Genomic DNA, 14,629 nt, shown 5'->3' on the forward strand with positions numbered 1-14,629 from the left:
GTAGGGTTTGGGCCTCCACCTGAGACCCAATTAAAGTTTGGATCAGGTCAGTTCCTAATTGCATGCCACCCAACTACCCGGTTAATTGTAGTTTTTGAGGAATGGATGATCAAATGAAGGTTGATGAGAGGCATGGATGCAGTCAATTACATTCCCATTTGGGCTCCTTTTGCTCTTCACAGCCTCTGTAGCGATCAGTACCAAAAATGCAAACCCAAACCCACCCTTAACATCTGTTTTCATCATTGATGGCCATCAATATTGATCAGTAATGCCCGGGATGAGAAGGACCAGATTGAGATTGAGGTTAATGCAAGGCTGTTGCTTCTCAAGAAAGTGGGGGAAAGATTGGGAGAGTTTTTTTTTTTTTTGAGAAAGTGATGGGAGGGCTCTGCATTCCTAATGCCTGCCCCCTTTGTTTGAGTGCAGAGGAATCAGTGGACCAGTTGTTCATTCACCATTCTTTCTCCACCATCATCCTGTCGGGCATTCTTCGATTGGCCAATGTTTTCTGGGTGATGCCTCATCTGATTGACTCTTTGTATTGAATTTGGCACGTCAGAGGGGGTGGTTTTGTGAGGGCCCCAAGATGGAGGGCTGCATTGTTAGTGACCCTCAGCTCAATTTGGTTAGAGAGGAATAGCTGTTGCTTTCGCAATGTTAAGTCTTCCCCTGAGGGGGTGTGTAGAAGGGTGGAGTTGTATATAAGGGATTGGGTTCCCTGTTTGTAGGGTAGTGTTGTTCTTGTTCTTCTTTCTCTGTTTCTTCTTGTTTTGTTTTCCTGTCCTTGGCCTTTGGCCCCAACAAAATCTTCATGTTTCAAAAAAAAAAAAAAAAGAAAAAAAAGAAAAAGAAAAGAAAAGAAAAAGAAAAGAAAAGAAAAGAAAAGAAGAGAGTTTTTGGGAGGTTAGGGTGCGGATGGGGGAGGGGGACAGAGGAGAAGACAAGAATGGTAGGTTACTTCAAAGGGAATGGCAGTAGAGAGAATGTACTGAAGATGCGACCTTTTCCCTTACAATGTTACTATCTATCGGTAAAAAGAAGCAGACATTGCGAGGACAGTTTGGGTTCTGCTCCTGCAATTGGGCCACTTGTCATAGTGGGTGATTGTAGCCTTTTAATATAATGAAATGTGAACCAAACCCGACCCTCTTAGGCAGGTCTGGGTATGGGTACACCAAGACCCAACCCATTGATAGCCCTACCTCATGCATCATTCAGGTGTCCTACACACTTGCCAGGTTGGCACATGGTCTGCGTGCAGGGCCTGCAAATCTCTGAATCACAACATTGGAAATTACAATGTCATACTTCTTGTAGCATTCTTTTGTTGCCAAATAGTTCCTGGTCTGAAGAAATTGTTGTGTGCAGTGCCAGACAATGAATGAAGAAGAGATATTTGATATTCAAGACAAACTCTCACTTTTTCCTCTTGGTTGGATTCATGTAAGTTTCTGAAGATGCTCTTTTGCTCTTACCTTCCATTAATCCTTGCATCATTTATTTTGAACCATATTTGAATTTCTATTCTGTGAGTTCGTATGTGTATGCTTGCCTGCAAACCTTAAACATTTAGTACCGGTCATTGCATCGCATGCTGTCAGGTTGCATCTTATACATTCACAATGAAAATGTGAGTTGCTTTTTACTACCCAATTTTGTTTTGTTTATAGAAAATTTGTTGCTGCATTTGGATGCCCTAGCAAATTGAATTGTGGACATTCAATTTAATTTAGAGGAGATGAGAAAAAATAGTGATGTTTCCTAGTATTCATAATGGGGAAATGGCCCTCCCTCAAATTGTAAAGTTTCTTACGAGTTCAACTTGAAAGTAATGTAATTGCAAATTGGAGCACTGACCCTCAACATGAATGCGAAGGAGATTACAATTTGGTTACTTCTATCATATTCGACTAATAAATGCAATTCAAATAGATAGTTGCATCCAAAGACACCCTTTAAATAATGGCGTGTCAGTAAATCTAAAATGAATTAAAGTTGATTTCATGCTGCAAATCTGGTTTCTTTCAGTTTCAGTTGTTGTCATTAAAATTTTATGACTTGTGATATGAATCGTACTATTCAATTCAAATATTATGTGAAACAATTTGAATTTTATGTTAAATCCTTCTCTCCAAAAATCTTAAGATTTATTGGTAAATATTATGATCCATCATCTGGATTTGAATCATATGATTCAATAAAGAAACAAAGAATCATGGTTGTGAGCTAAACCGTCACCTATGAAAATGCCATTTGCTTACCTCTCGATTTCATGCTTCAAATCTGGTTTCTTTCAGTTTCAGTCATTGTCATTAAAATCTTATGACTTGTGACATGAATTGTATTATTCAATTCAAATTGTACTATTCAATTAAAATATTATGGGAAGCGATTTGAATTTTATATTAAATTCTATTCTCCAAAAATCTTAAGATTTATTGGTAAATATTATGATCCATTATCTCGATTTGAATCATATGATTCAATAAAGAAACAAAGAATCATGGTTGTGAGCTAAACTGTGATGTATGAAATTGCCATTTGCTTACCCCTCTCTCTCTCTCTCTCTCTTTGTTTCTTTCCTTCTTTTCTCTTTTTCTCTCTTCTTTCTGAAAGTTGTTTTGGGGCTTTCTAAGCACTTGTGATAGGCATTGAGTTTTGTATCATTCAAAATATGGCATACATGGATGACTAATGATCATTGTTATGGTGGATATGAAGATGTTGATGCGACTGAAATTGGTTGACTATTTGACATTGATTGAAATTTGAGTGTTTGCTTTTCATTCATTTGGGGCTTTTAGTTTTGGATATTGGGAGTCCAAAAACATGTTTATTATTTGTTTCTAAAGAAAAGCAGATAATTTTTTTATTTTTATTTGTTTTAGAGATAACAAAATTCTATTAACAGCCTGCAGAGCAGGAAAAGAAGACAACAAAGAAAGCTCTAAACAATGCAGAAAAGGTCGCTGGACATACTAGACTTAACATAAACTACCCAACACCCCTTTGATCCGCCTAATGAGATCCTCTACCCCATGTTTTCATTCCAGAAACAATGACCATTTCTATCCATCCAAATAGCCTAGAAAGTCCCCATCAAAATCAAATGCCATTTAACTTTCTTTGATTTGCCCACTCCACCACCATGCCAAGCCCACATGAATTCTTCCACTGACTGCGGCATGATCCAATCCACATGAAGCAACCAAATAAAATGGACCCACACTTTATTAGCAAAGGAGCAATGCAAAAATAAATGGTCAATTGATTCAGCATTTTCCTCACACATCAGACACATATTTGGTAATATCAACACTCTCCTTTGAAGATTATCTAATGTGAGAATCCTCTTTTTTTAATTTTATTTTTTATTTTTATTTCTATTTTTTAACACACGCACCTCGAACCCCAGACCTCGTGAGAATCCTTTTGCGCCCCACCAACCAAACAAAAACCGCAACTCTTAGAGGAGCTCCATAAAACTAACAATGAAAAGGGTGAAAAGCCATTGAAGAGGGACTATCTTTCCAAATAAACTTCACATGAGAAGTCCTATAGAGCGAAGATCTCTGATCTCTTCACCAACTAGCCACCCCTTTAAACCCCATATTTCGAAGCAACAATTTTCATACATAATCTTCCCTCCTCAGTCGTGAATCGCCATATCCATTTGCCAAGGAGAGCCAAATACATATTTCCCAACCATCTAATCTCAGCCCCCCCTTCTCTATTTGGCTTAAACACTTCAAACCATTTGAGAAGATGAAACTTCCTACCACCTGAAGCACCATTCCAGAAAAAAATTCTCCTCATCTTTTCCAACCTATCCAGCACCTCCTTGGGGCATTTAAACAAGGACATAAAATAAACTGGCATATTAGAAAAGGCAATTTTGATTAAGGTGAGACGGCCCCAATAGAAAGATACCGGTACTACCAAGAAACATGCATCCTTTCTGTCCCTTCAACCACTTGGTCCCAAAGGTGTTTAGCCAACTTGCCGATACACAAGGGAAGCCTTAAATAAGTTGACGGGCAAGACCTAGTTTTGCACCAAAAAAATACTTGCCAAGTAGTGAAGATCGTCATCGCTAACATTTATCCCCAACAACTCAAATTTAGCCACATTGATCTTCAAGGCCGTCACAGCTTCGAAACAAATGATTAATTTCCAAAGATTATCTATCGAGGGGAGATCTGTATCACAGAAAAGAAGCGTGTCATCGACATACTAAAGATGACTGATTTGACAACCATTCGCCGAGGTCTTGAACCCATCGAAAACAAACAAGTAGGGGGGATAAAGGATCCCCCTGTCTAAGACCTCCAGTCGCCTTGAAAAAACCTTTTGGTGAGCTGTTGACCAAAATAGAAAAATAAGCAAATTGAACACAAGCCTTCATCCGACTTCTCCACTTAGGGCCACATCTCAATATACCAAGCATATAGTCTAGGAAATCCTAGTCTACGTGATCATAAGCGATACTTGTCGCTTTTTTTTCTCCTTGAATCTTGAGTCAATACATTCATGGGCTATGAGCACACTGTCCAAAATCTATCTACCCACTACAGAAGCACCCTGATTGTTTAAAATAATTTTAACAAGAATGCTTTTAAACCAAAGAGCAAGAATCTTGACTAAAAGTTTGTAAGGACCACCTATGAGGCTGATTGGCCTAAAATCTTTGAGTTGAGCTGCCCCTTCAACTTTAGGAATGAGAGCTATAAATGAGGCCAAAAGCTCTCTATATAATAGATCTTCGCAAAAAAATCAATGACATCGCTTTTAATAATATGCCAAAACTTCTAAAAATATAGGAAAACCATCGGGGCTTGGCGCTTTATATCCACACATAGAACTGAAGGCCACACGAACCTCTTCCTCCAAAACAGGTGCTTCTAATAAAGAAGCATTGACCGAAGCTGCATAAAATCATTACTCTGCAATCTCGGTCGCTTCCAATTCTCCCTTGAAAGAAGACCAGAATAAAATTGAACAATCGCGTGACAAATCTGACTCTTTTTTGAGATTCTTTACCTGTAAACTATAAGAGAAGAAATTCTGTTTGCCCTGGCCCGAGTGCGGGCAAAACTATAAAAAATTCAGGTGTTCTTGTCTCCCTCTTTTAACCACAATGCCCTTGATCTTTGCCGCCACTTGATTTCCTCTTCTTTGGAGTGTTGGGTGTATATTTTAGATAGGTCTTCTCTCCTGCTTTTGCCTTCTAAACGAAGGCGACCAGATTCCTCTAAAAGATCAAGATCATTGATCTCTTCCGCCATAGAGTCGAATTCCACATCCCTAGCACCCAAAACCTCTCTTCCAAGAGTTAGTTTTAGCATTGAGAAGTTTGAGCTTCCTACTCAAGTGAAAGCCAACGAACCCATCCACTAAAAAAGAAGACCACCGATCTAAGAAGAAATTTATTTTCCATAACTTGGACATGGAGAAGGCATACAATCACGTGGAATGGGAAGTCCTTCTGTATCTAATGACTCGCATGGGCTTCGGTCTGAAATGGAGAAGATGGATTCAGGAATGCATCAGTTCGGCCCATTTTTCAGTCCTTCTAAATGGAGCCCCGAAAGGTTTTTTCAAGAGTTCGCGTGGTCTCAGACAAGGTGACCGTTTATCCCCTTTCCTTTTTCTGATCGTCGGCAAGGCTCTCTCTGCGATGCTGCACAAAGGTCAGATGGAAGGAATCCTCAGGGGAATCCAAATGAAAGGAATTCAAGTTCCTCTTTCCCACGTTCAGTTTGCGAACGACATTCTGATCTTCTCTGAAGCAACTACAGAATACGTGGCCAATCTGTGAACTGCGATTAGATGCTTTGAAGCAGTCGTTGGCCTGAGGGTGAATATGTCCAAATCCAAAATTTTCGGGATTAACTTGGACCCCCATGAGGTCAACAACCTAGCAAAGTTACTGGGGTGTTCCTCTGGGTCGTTCCCGACATCCTTCGTCGGCCTCCCTTTGTGTGTTGGTAAACCAAAGAATCACCAATGGGACAGAGTCATTCAGAGATTCCATCACCATCTAGCTGGTTGGAAAACTCACTATCTATCAAGTGGGGGCCGTCTCACGCTGATCAAAGCAGCGCTCTCCAATCTGCCCACCTATTTCATGTCGGTTTTTCAATGCCCGGCTGTGGTTCTCAAATCCATTGATGCCCTTAGACGCAAGTTCCTATGGTCAGGAAAGGAAGACAAGAAGAAATTCTCTTTTATGAAGTGGAAGCAGGTATGCACGTAGATAGAGGATGGCGGAGTTGGTATAAAAGATTTAAAGCTGATGAATCAGGCTCTTTTAGGTAAGTGGATTTGGAGGCTTGGCAACGAAAAGGAATGCCTGTGGAATAAAATTATCAAAGGTAAATACGGGAGATCTGTTGGAGGATGGTGGACGAGCGAGTCTTCTTTACATAGGGCCTCTTCAATCTGGAAAGGTATCTGCCGTATGAAAGAAGTGGTTGTGCAGGGTACTGGTTTTGAAGTGGGAAGGGGAGATTCTGTTCGTTTCTGGACAGACATTTGGGTAGGAGAATCCCCGTTGAAAGACAGATTCCCCTCTGTCTTCCGGCTAGCAGCGAAGAAAAATAGTTTCATCTCTGACAACTACTCTATGGAAGCTGACAAAACGGTTTGGAATATTCAAAGTAGAAGAAATCTAGAGGATTGGGAAATTAACGAACTTGTGGATCTCATGGAATGCATTCATCATATTCATCCTATCCAGACTCGGGAGGATAGCATCGTTTGGAAAGCAGAAAAATCGTCTCTCTTCAAGCTCCTCTCCTTCACCAGCGGAGTCTCCTACCCTCAGCGCCTTCATTCTTTTTGGAAATACGACGTCCCTCCAAAGGTGCATGTGTTTGGGTGGCTGGCCGGAAACAATAGGATCCTCACAGTGGATAATCTCTGGAAAAGAGGACTGATCCTCCCCAATGTTTGCATTTATTGCCTTGCTGCAGAAGAAATGGTGAATCATCTTCTAATCTGTTGTCCGTATACTTATTCTATCTGGGCAGACATCCTCCTCTGCTTCAAGGTCTATTGGTGCTTTCCTAAAGACGTGGACACGCTCCTTAAGGCACGGCATGGCGTAGGAATAGGAAAACAAAATACCCGAGTTTGGCGAATGGCTATAATGGCTACTTGGTGGGCTGTTTGGACTGAGAGGAACAATAGGTGTTTTCAAAACAAATCAAAGCCTCCCCACTTTCTGTCTTCCCTGGTTAAGTGCATGATTGCTGAATGGGTTTCCCATATGGATGGGATCAATGTAGATTTTCTTTTCCTTGAGGATTAATGGTTTCTGCCTCCTCAGCAGACTCTGTTCTCCTTTGTTTTATTTTGCTCATTAATTCAAGTCATCTTTCAAAAAAGAAAAAGAAAAAAAGAAGACCACCACTCCTCAATTAGCTCAGCAAATCCATCACTCTGAAGCCATGCAACCTTGAACCTCAAAGGTTTGGGACCCTAATTGTCTTCAGGCACTTAGAGAACTATAGGACGATGATCCGAGGGAATCCTTGGCAGACCTCGCTGATTAACTAACAGAAAATGATCCATCCAGTCTGAAGAAATCAGAAATCTGTCCAACATTGACATTATTGACCCTGTCTGCCCATTAGACCTCGTATATTTGGCACCCCCAGGGGGCAGATCAACCAAACTCATGCCTAACCATCCAGTCTGAAAAAATTTTCATGCTAGAAGTCACTCTGCCACTCCAAATTTTTTCATAAGAAAATCTAACGACATCAAAATCTCCTCCAATGCACCACTGGCCCACCCACTACTATCGAACACTGTCAAGTTCCATCTAAAACTGATCCGGAAGGTTGTAGGACCAGGGTCCATAAACTGCTGAAAAAATCCTCTGAAAGCCATTCGATACATCCCTAAGCAAAATAGACAAGCAAATGGTACCAGCAAACGAATCCACCTTCCTCCTTTTGTCGGTATTCCAACGGAGCAAGATTCCCCCAGCAAATCTTGCAGCATCAACTCCTGCCCAATCGAAAGATTTTACACCCCACAAAGATTCCACCATGCCTCTGTGCCCGTAACTTGGAAGGAAATGATATTTGCCTTAGCTTTCCTGTAAAAATTTCTAACTTGAGCTCTCTTGAACTTGCAGCCCAACCCTCTAACATTCCAAGATAATATGATCATTAGGCAACTGTTCTTCCCGATCTCACCCTCTTCCCACTTCCAGTGTTACCTATAATTTCGTAGTTTATCGAACATTTTAAACTCAACAACTCCCTCATGCTTCTTGAAGATTTCCTTTGGTTAAGCTGAAGTGCCCTGTTCTCTTCTCCTCCACAGTTTGCCCCAGCATTGGTAACAACCTCCCATCTCCTCTCGCTGTACCCTAACCTTCACCTCCTCCCCAACCTTTATCAAGATCGAATCAACATCCCCTAGAGTTTTCATCCTTTTGACACATATTCTTGCAACCCCCAACTCCTCACCCCTCTCCGTTGCAGAATCAATTTCCACAAAATCCTCCAAACAGCTCGCAGTGACAAGGAAAAAATCTGTGAACCAAAACTCCAAGGGAATCTCCCAAATGAGAAACCAGCTATCCGCCTTACCGAACAAGGAATACTCCTCCCACCTACGAATGCGAACTATAGGACTGTCTTTGTGTATGGCTCCAGCAATGATTAAGCTATCCAAATCCCTGTCCGGGCGAAGCCGAATCCATACCTCATTGGCTTCAATAGGCTCCAAAATATAATCCTTCGAGTTCAGACTGCAGCATTCCATAAGCCATTGCCTAATCTGCAAAAGAGAAGCCCTGACCTTTGACGTCGCGATTATAAAACACTGTAGAGAGGTCCACGACTCGTGAATCACCTCTGGCTTCAGGTGAATGACCTGAGAGTCTAAAACATCTTCTGTAATCACCCATTTCCCTACCTCGACAGACCTCATACCAGCCGAAACATCTTTCGATGACACCTGAGGTTCGTTCACAAGGTCCTTCCCCACCATCGCTGAAACATCTTCTTTTGGTGATACCTGAGTTTCCTTCACAAGGTCCTTCGCCACCATCACCTCTCTATAAGATTTCGCATTAGCAACAAAGACTTAAGCTTTTGTAGTCTTCTGAGGTGGGAGTGCTCCTGCTGCCGTCTCCTTCTCCCCACTAGCCTGAAATATATGCTGCAATTCTTAACCCCTGCCACCTCCCTATTCTTCATCTCGGCAAAGCAGATAATTTGTTTTCATACTATGTTAATATTTTGAGCATACCCTGATGTCGGATGATAGAAAAAATATTTTATCATATCCCACTCTTTTTATATTTAAATGTTATTTATATTTCTATATTTTCTTTAATTTAGGAAGCAAAATAATAAAAATCTTAACCTTTCAAAATAAATAAACAGAAAATAAAAATCTTATGTTGTGATTTGTGATTACAGCTCTCTTCTGATTTTAAGATCCGATACTACTTTCAGAACATTGGTCATAGTTCATCTGGATCCTTGTGTGATCCTATCAGAGTATTTATACAGGGATTGGGTGCCATAATTACATTTTGTTCCTAGGGGTTTCATGATACTCCTAATTGCATGACTTTTTTGAGAGGCTGGAACCTTAACATATGGAACTTTGCTAAGGGCCTGTTTGATTTTCCAACTCAAGTGTAATTACCATGTAAATGGGTAATAATTATTTACCTAGGTAATTACCACATCTTTCCCAATGCAGATGTGACAATTTACTTATTTAACACTTTAATCGAGAAATTTACTAGATCAATGTGGGGCCCATTGTGATGTATGTTACTTATCCACACTGCTCATTTGTTATGCCAACCTAATTTATGGCATGAGCAAAAAAAGGAGGCAGATCCAAAAGTCAAGTGGACCACACCAAGGAAACAACGGGAATCGAATGCCTACCACTAAAAACTTCTTGGGGCCCTTAAAAGTTTTGGATCAAACTGATATTTGTGTTTTCCCCTTATCCATGCCTGTGTGACCCTATGAGCGGGTTAGATGATGAAAAAACATCACTGTGGGCCCAGTGAAGAAAATAACTTTCAATGGTGGACAAATTAAGGCCACTGTTTCCTTTCGTGTGGGTCATTTGAGTGTTGGATCTGCCTCATGTTTTGGTTAATGCTCCAAAATGTTCTAATAAAATAGATGGACGGTGTGGATATATCATATACATTACGGTGGGGTCCACATATTTAAGCCAACACTTTTGTTTCGATTTTCAAGGTGGAATTACTCTCATATTTTCAAACAACGTGAAAAAGCAATAATTACTTGTTTACCGTGGTTTACATGTATCATGGAAAATCAAACAGGCCCTAAGCTCACATGCACCTGTACACAGCTAAATGTGCGAACTTGGCGTGTGCGTGACACATCTAGTTGTCCATCAAGTGGTGCCACCATGAGATGACCCGTTGCAAAAATCAGGCCAGTCAACTAATCAGGCGGGCCTCACATATATGGAAATTAAAAATAATTTGGATGGTCTGACAAGGACTGCCACAAGTCCCACATTCATATGCACATCTGGACCGACCCATTCTTGATCATCTACATTGTGGATCCAACCTAATTTACAGCTTGGATGCCCTGTGCATGCCTGGTTGGTCCTGTGTAGAGGTGCTTATGGATTCAGCAGAACTCTCAATGCATTTGAGGTCCTGCAAATTCAGATCTAGATCATGGTTTTTAGACCTGGTGACTTGGATCGTCTCATTCAGTCTCGAGTTGATCTTGCCCGGCCCAATTTGGGGGTTGTATTGGTCTGACTTGCCCAAGCCAGGGGTGAATTGGGAGCAAGGTGTGCTGTAATGGCCATTGTGGGGCTGTATTGGCTGTTACTTAATGGTAACGGTACTAACCGTTATGCGTTAAGGGGGTTGTAATGACCCTAACAATTGTTACGGAAAAAATGATTCGTATCAGCTGCAACAGTGGTGGCTGTTTCAGCCACCGTTACCTTTATGGCACACCTTCCTCGGGAGGCAACTCATGGTATCAAACCATATCAGATAATACCGAATCTGACTCGACTTGTATCGGACTCGTCTGAGCCTTAAAACCATGCTCTAGATCCTTCACTGAATGGTCGCCTTCTCCAACCAATGTCATCTACTCATGTTATTTGTCTTAAGTCTCAAGTCTCAACCCAGCAGGATTATGGCAACCTCATCTAGGCGTTGATTAGCTTTTTTAATAGTGATGCATTTCTTTTTTTAGGAATTTGGGGAAGAATTTTAGTTGTAGAAATGGCACATGTTGATGTTAGTTTATATATTCTTCAAATCTAAACCAATTTGATGCATTTTGATGTAAGTTCTTTTTCCCAGTCATCTCACTTCACAATATTTATGACCATTGATTCTGTTGTGATTTTCCAGACGCACCCATCACAGTCTTGCTTCATGTCCTCAATTGATCTTCACACTCATTACTCATATCAGGTGACCTAAAGTATTTTTTAGAGCTGTCTCAGGATAATTATGCAAAGAGGATTGAGTGCATGCACAAGATCCAGGCTGTTTATCAGGCCCCCCACCGTGGACATGCCCAGTCAGGACTGTCTGCTCATCACATGGGTGAGAAACATGTGATAGATACAGGCAGTTAAAATAAATTGAAGAAAGGTCCGCCACATTCAACATACTGTCTGGCCTGGTTGTGCCCACTCATCAGATGGGTGAGTGACGTGATAGATACAGGCAGCTAAAACAAATTGAAGAAAGGTCCTCCACATTCAACATACAGTCTGGCCTGGCTGTAACTACCTGGATTGCACGCAAATTCCATGCTTGCATGTTCTGTAGCAAAGAATCTCAATCATCTCCGCTGCATATCCTTCGCATCTCTCATTTTCGTATGTCAGGATTCTGTTGTTATTGCAAGTCTCATCTTCGTTTTAGTGAAAAGGATACTGATTTGTGGCTTCTTTTCAGGTCATGTTGCCAGAAGCAATAGCAATTGTTATGGCACCCACGGACACATCCAGGTAGAATTTTGTCCCTTTAATCTCTCCTTCCAAAATCGCAACCCGGAATTCATTGCTGTGATAAAACAATATATAACTGGCACAAGCAATCTGATAAACATAAAGATAAATGTTGGGGCAATTCATGAGAAGCATTTGAAGGGGTGATTTCCACATTTGCCAATGTCTCATGCATAGGGCTATCAACAGGTCAGGTTCAGGTTGGGTTCTATAGTACCCATACCCAGGCTAGCTTGGTCCCGGTCCTTTACAGTTTGGGTCAGTTCTTGAAGATCAGGGCCTAGATTCTATTTGGTTCTGGTCCTTGTCAGGTCTTTGGATCTAGGTTTCAAGTTGGGTTTGGGACAATAAGAGCCTTGAAATGGTTGGGCCCACATGATGATGGATAGTTTGCATACATGTGCCACTATCCATACATGTGCCACGTTGACAAGTGCATGGTGTACAAGGCTCTCTTACATGTGTATGGCTTAGGAAACCTCATTTTGTTGCTAGAATTATCAATATATATTAAATGTTCATCATTGTACTATTACACTAGCTGGACCCAACTTGACTCTAACTGGGCCCCTCACATGTACCTGACCCGAACCTGTCTAAGACCTGATTTTAATCAGGTCCAAAAGGTGAGACTTTAATCCAACCCGATATCTTAGTGGGTTAAAAAAAAGGGACCTGGACCAGTTAAAATCAGGTTGGTTCCATCCGGTAGCATCAGGTCTAGGTGCCCATTGACAGCCCTGCCCATGCATGTCGGATCCTGGATGCTCGTTAAGTGAGAGCCACTGTCAAAATGCACTGGCAAATCAGGTTCCCTCATCAGTTGGGCCACACTTGCATGTTAAATAAGACCATTGGTCATCTTTTCTTTGTTTTATTTAAAAAAAAAAAAAAAAATCTTGACCAGCCACTCTCTCTCACCATGGTGGCCCACCTAATGAATGGCTTAGTTCTCTCACGCATGAAACCATGTTGGCATGCGTGTGCAAACTCAGCCTAGCACTTCTCAAAGAAGAATTGCACTTGGCAGAGCTTGATTTGTCAATGGCTGATAAATGGCTGAGTTTTTCACTTGTTTTTTTTTCATCTCTGCAGGACCCATGGCATATTCCATCTCTCTGACCCGGCTGGCGTCACCTTGATACGTAATTGTCAACAGCGCGGTTTTCATCCTCACGAACAACCTGAGGATGGCAGCCCGATCTATGAACACTGTTCTCATGTGTACATGCACCCCAATTTGAACTTTGATGTAGTCGATCTTCGGTAATATGCGGTCTCGGCAAATTTTTTAGCGGCTAGAAACCTTGTAATGATGTTAAAAACTGCAGGATTCCTACTAAAAGCTTGTTGGAGTTTATTGTGTAGAAAAAACCTGAGCTTTGGTTTTTGGTTTTGAGCCACTGTGAAACATGAGCTTGCAGGCTGGACCGTTGACACTCTGGGCGTGTTTGGATGCTGTGTCCAATTGAATTGTGATTATTTGCTTAATAAAGTAGAAATGACATGCTGGGCCCACCTAATGTTGGGACCACTTCCAATCCATCCATAAGGTGTGCCCCTTCAAGCTCACGCTGTCCAAAAAATCAGCCCGATCAAGAACAAAGGTGGGTCACACTGCAGGAACAGTTGGGATGGGGAGGCCTGCATCATTAAAACTGTTAGGGGGAAGATACACCGACCTACCGTTGACAGGCCAGGTCGAGCACTCTAATAGCAAGAGGTGCGACCCAACGGTCCAACACTCACCTCCTGACTAACCAGGAAAAAAGCTCTATCCCTTGGCTTCGGGCCGAGCCCAACCTCAGCAGGTTGAGGAGCTCGATCCCTCAACATTGGGCCGAATTTGACTCCAACGTTTGGCCGAACTCAACCTTAGTGTGTAGGTTGTATCTGACCTCAACAGATAAGCCACGCCCGAGCCCAATGTTAGCCTGAGCTCGACCTAACTGACACCCAATCGGCCCGCAATCTGCGCCGAAGATCACGGAAACTATCTCCTTCGCGGTTCGGTGCACAAACTTAGAATCTTACTAGGATTCTGCCCTCGCCAAAGCAGAGACGATTGCGCCCTATGTCACGCCTCTTCCCACCTATAAATAAGATGATTCCCAAGAGGGAGAGGCACGCACAATCTCTAGCCCTAACCGTTTAACATTCAATTATACCCAGATTCCTGACTTTGGCATCGGAGGGTCCCTGGCATGCGAGTTAGGGTCTTCTTTCTTTGTTCTCCGTGCAGGTTCACGAGCCAGGGAGGGCCGACCAGATTTCTGCATCAACAAAGCCATCCGAATTATGGGGCCCAACGTGTTTTATAAATGCCATCTGATCCATGCATAGGCTGTGTGCCGCTAGGATGAATGGACACCCCAAACATCAGGCTGTTTCAAAACTCAGGTGGGCGACACCATGTGATTTTAGAGGCTTTATGCATGATTTTACCTCGTGTGGCCCACCTAAGTTTGATGGATCTTATTTTTGGGCCCCAAGGAGAGCATGAGCGCGTGCACATGTCAGACGGTTTGTACGCCATCATTCCTCGTGGTGGCCCCACTGACCACGTTGTAGAATAAGCTTACTCCATACTTGTTGCAGAGCAACCGGCCAG

General features: G+C 42.0%; 1 protein-coding gene across 6 annotated transcripts in view; it reads left to right on the forward strand.

The window, feature by feature from the left end:
* LOC131225484 (AMSH-like ubiquitin thioesterase 3) overlaps positions 1 to 13,460 on the forward strand; it is a 35,558-nt gene extending 22,098 nt beyond the window's left edge. For 4 of the 6 annotated variants that reach the window (XM_058221013.1, XM_058221016.1, XM_058221017.1 and 1 more), the window contains 4 exons: positions 1,372 to 1,446; positions 11,411 to 11,473; positions 11,966 to 12,018; positions 13,114 to 13,460. In XM_058221013.1, coding sequence (XP_058076996.1) covers positions 1,372 to 1,446; positions 11,411 to 11,473; positions 11,966 to 12,018; positions 13,114 to 13,288 — 366 coding nt within the window. In that variant the 3' untranslated portion in view covers positions 13,289 to 13,460. The remainder of the gene's footprint in view (positions 1 to 1,371; positions 1,447 to 11,410; positions 11,474 to 11,965; positions 12,019 to 13,113) is intronic. The other 2 variants (XM_058221015.1, XM_058221014.1) reach the window with 1 other exon arrangement.
* Positions 13,461 to 14,629: the final 1,169 nt, after the last annotated feature.

The sequence above is a fragment of the Magnolia sinica genome, chromosome 14 (genome assembly GCF_029962835.1).
Source record: "Magnolia sinica isolate HGM2019 chromosome 14, MsV1, whole genome shotgun sequence".
NCBI classification, from domain to species: Eukaryota; Viridiplantae; Streptophyta; class Magnoliopsida; order Magnoliales; family Magnoliaceae; genus Magnolia; species Magnolia sinica.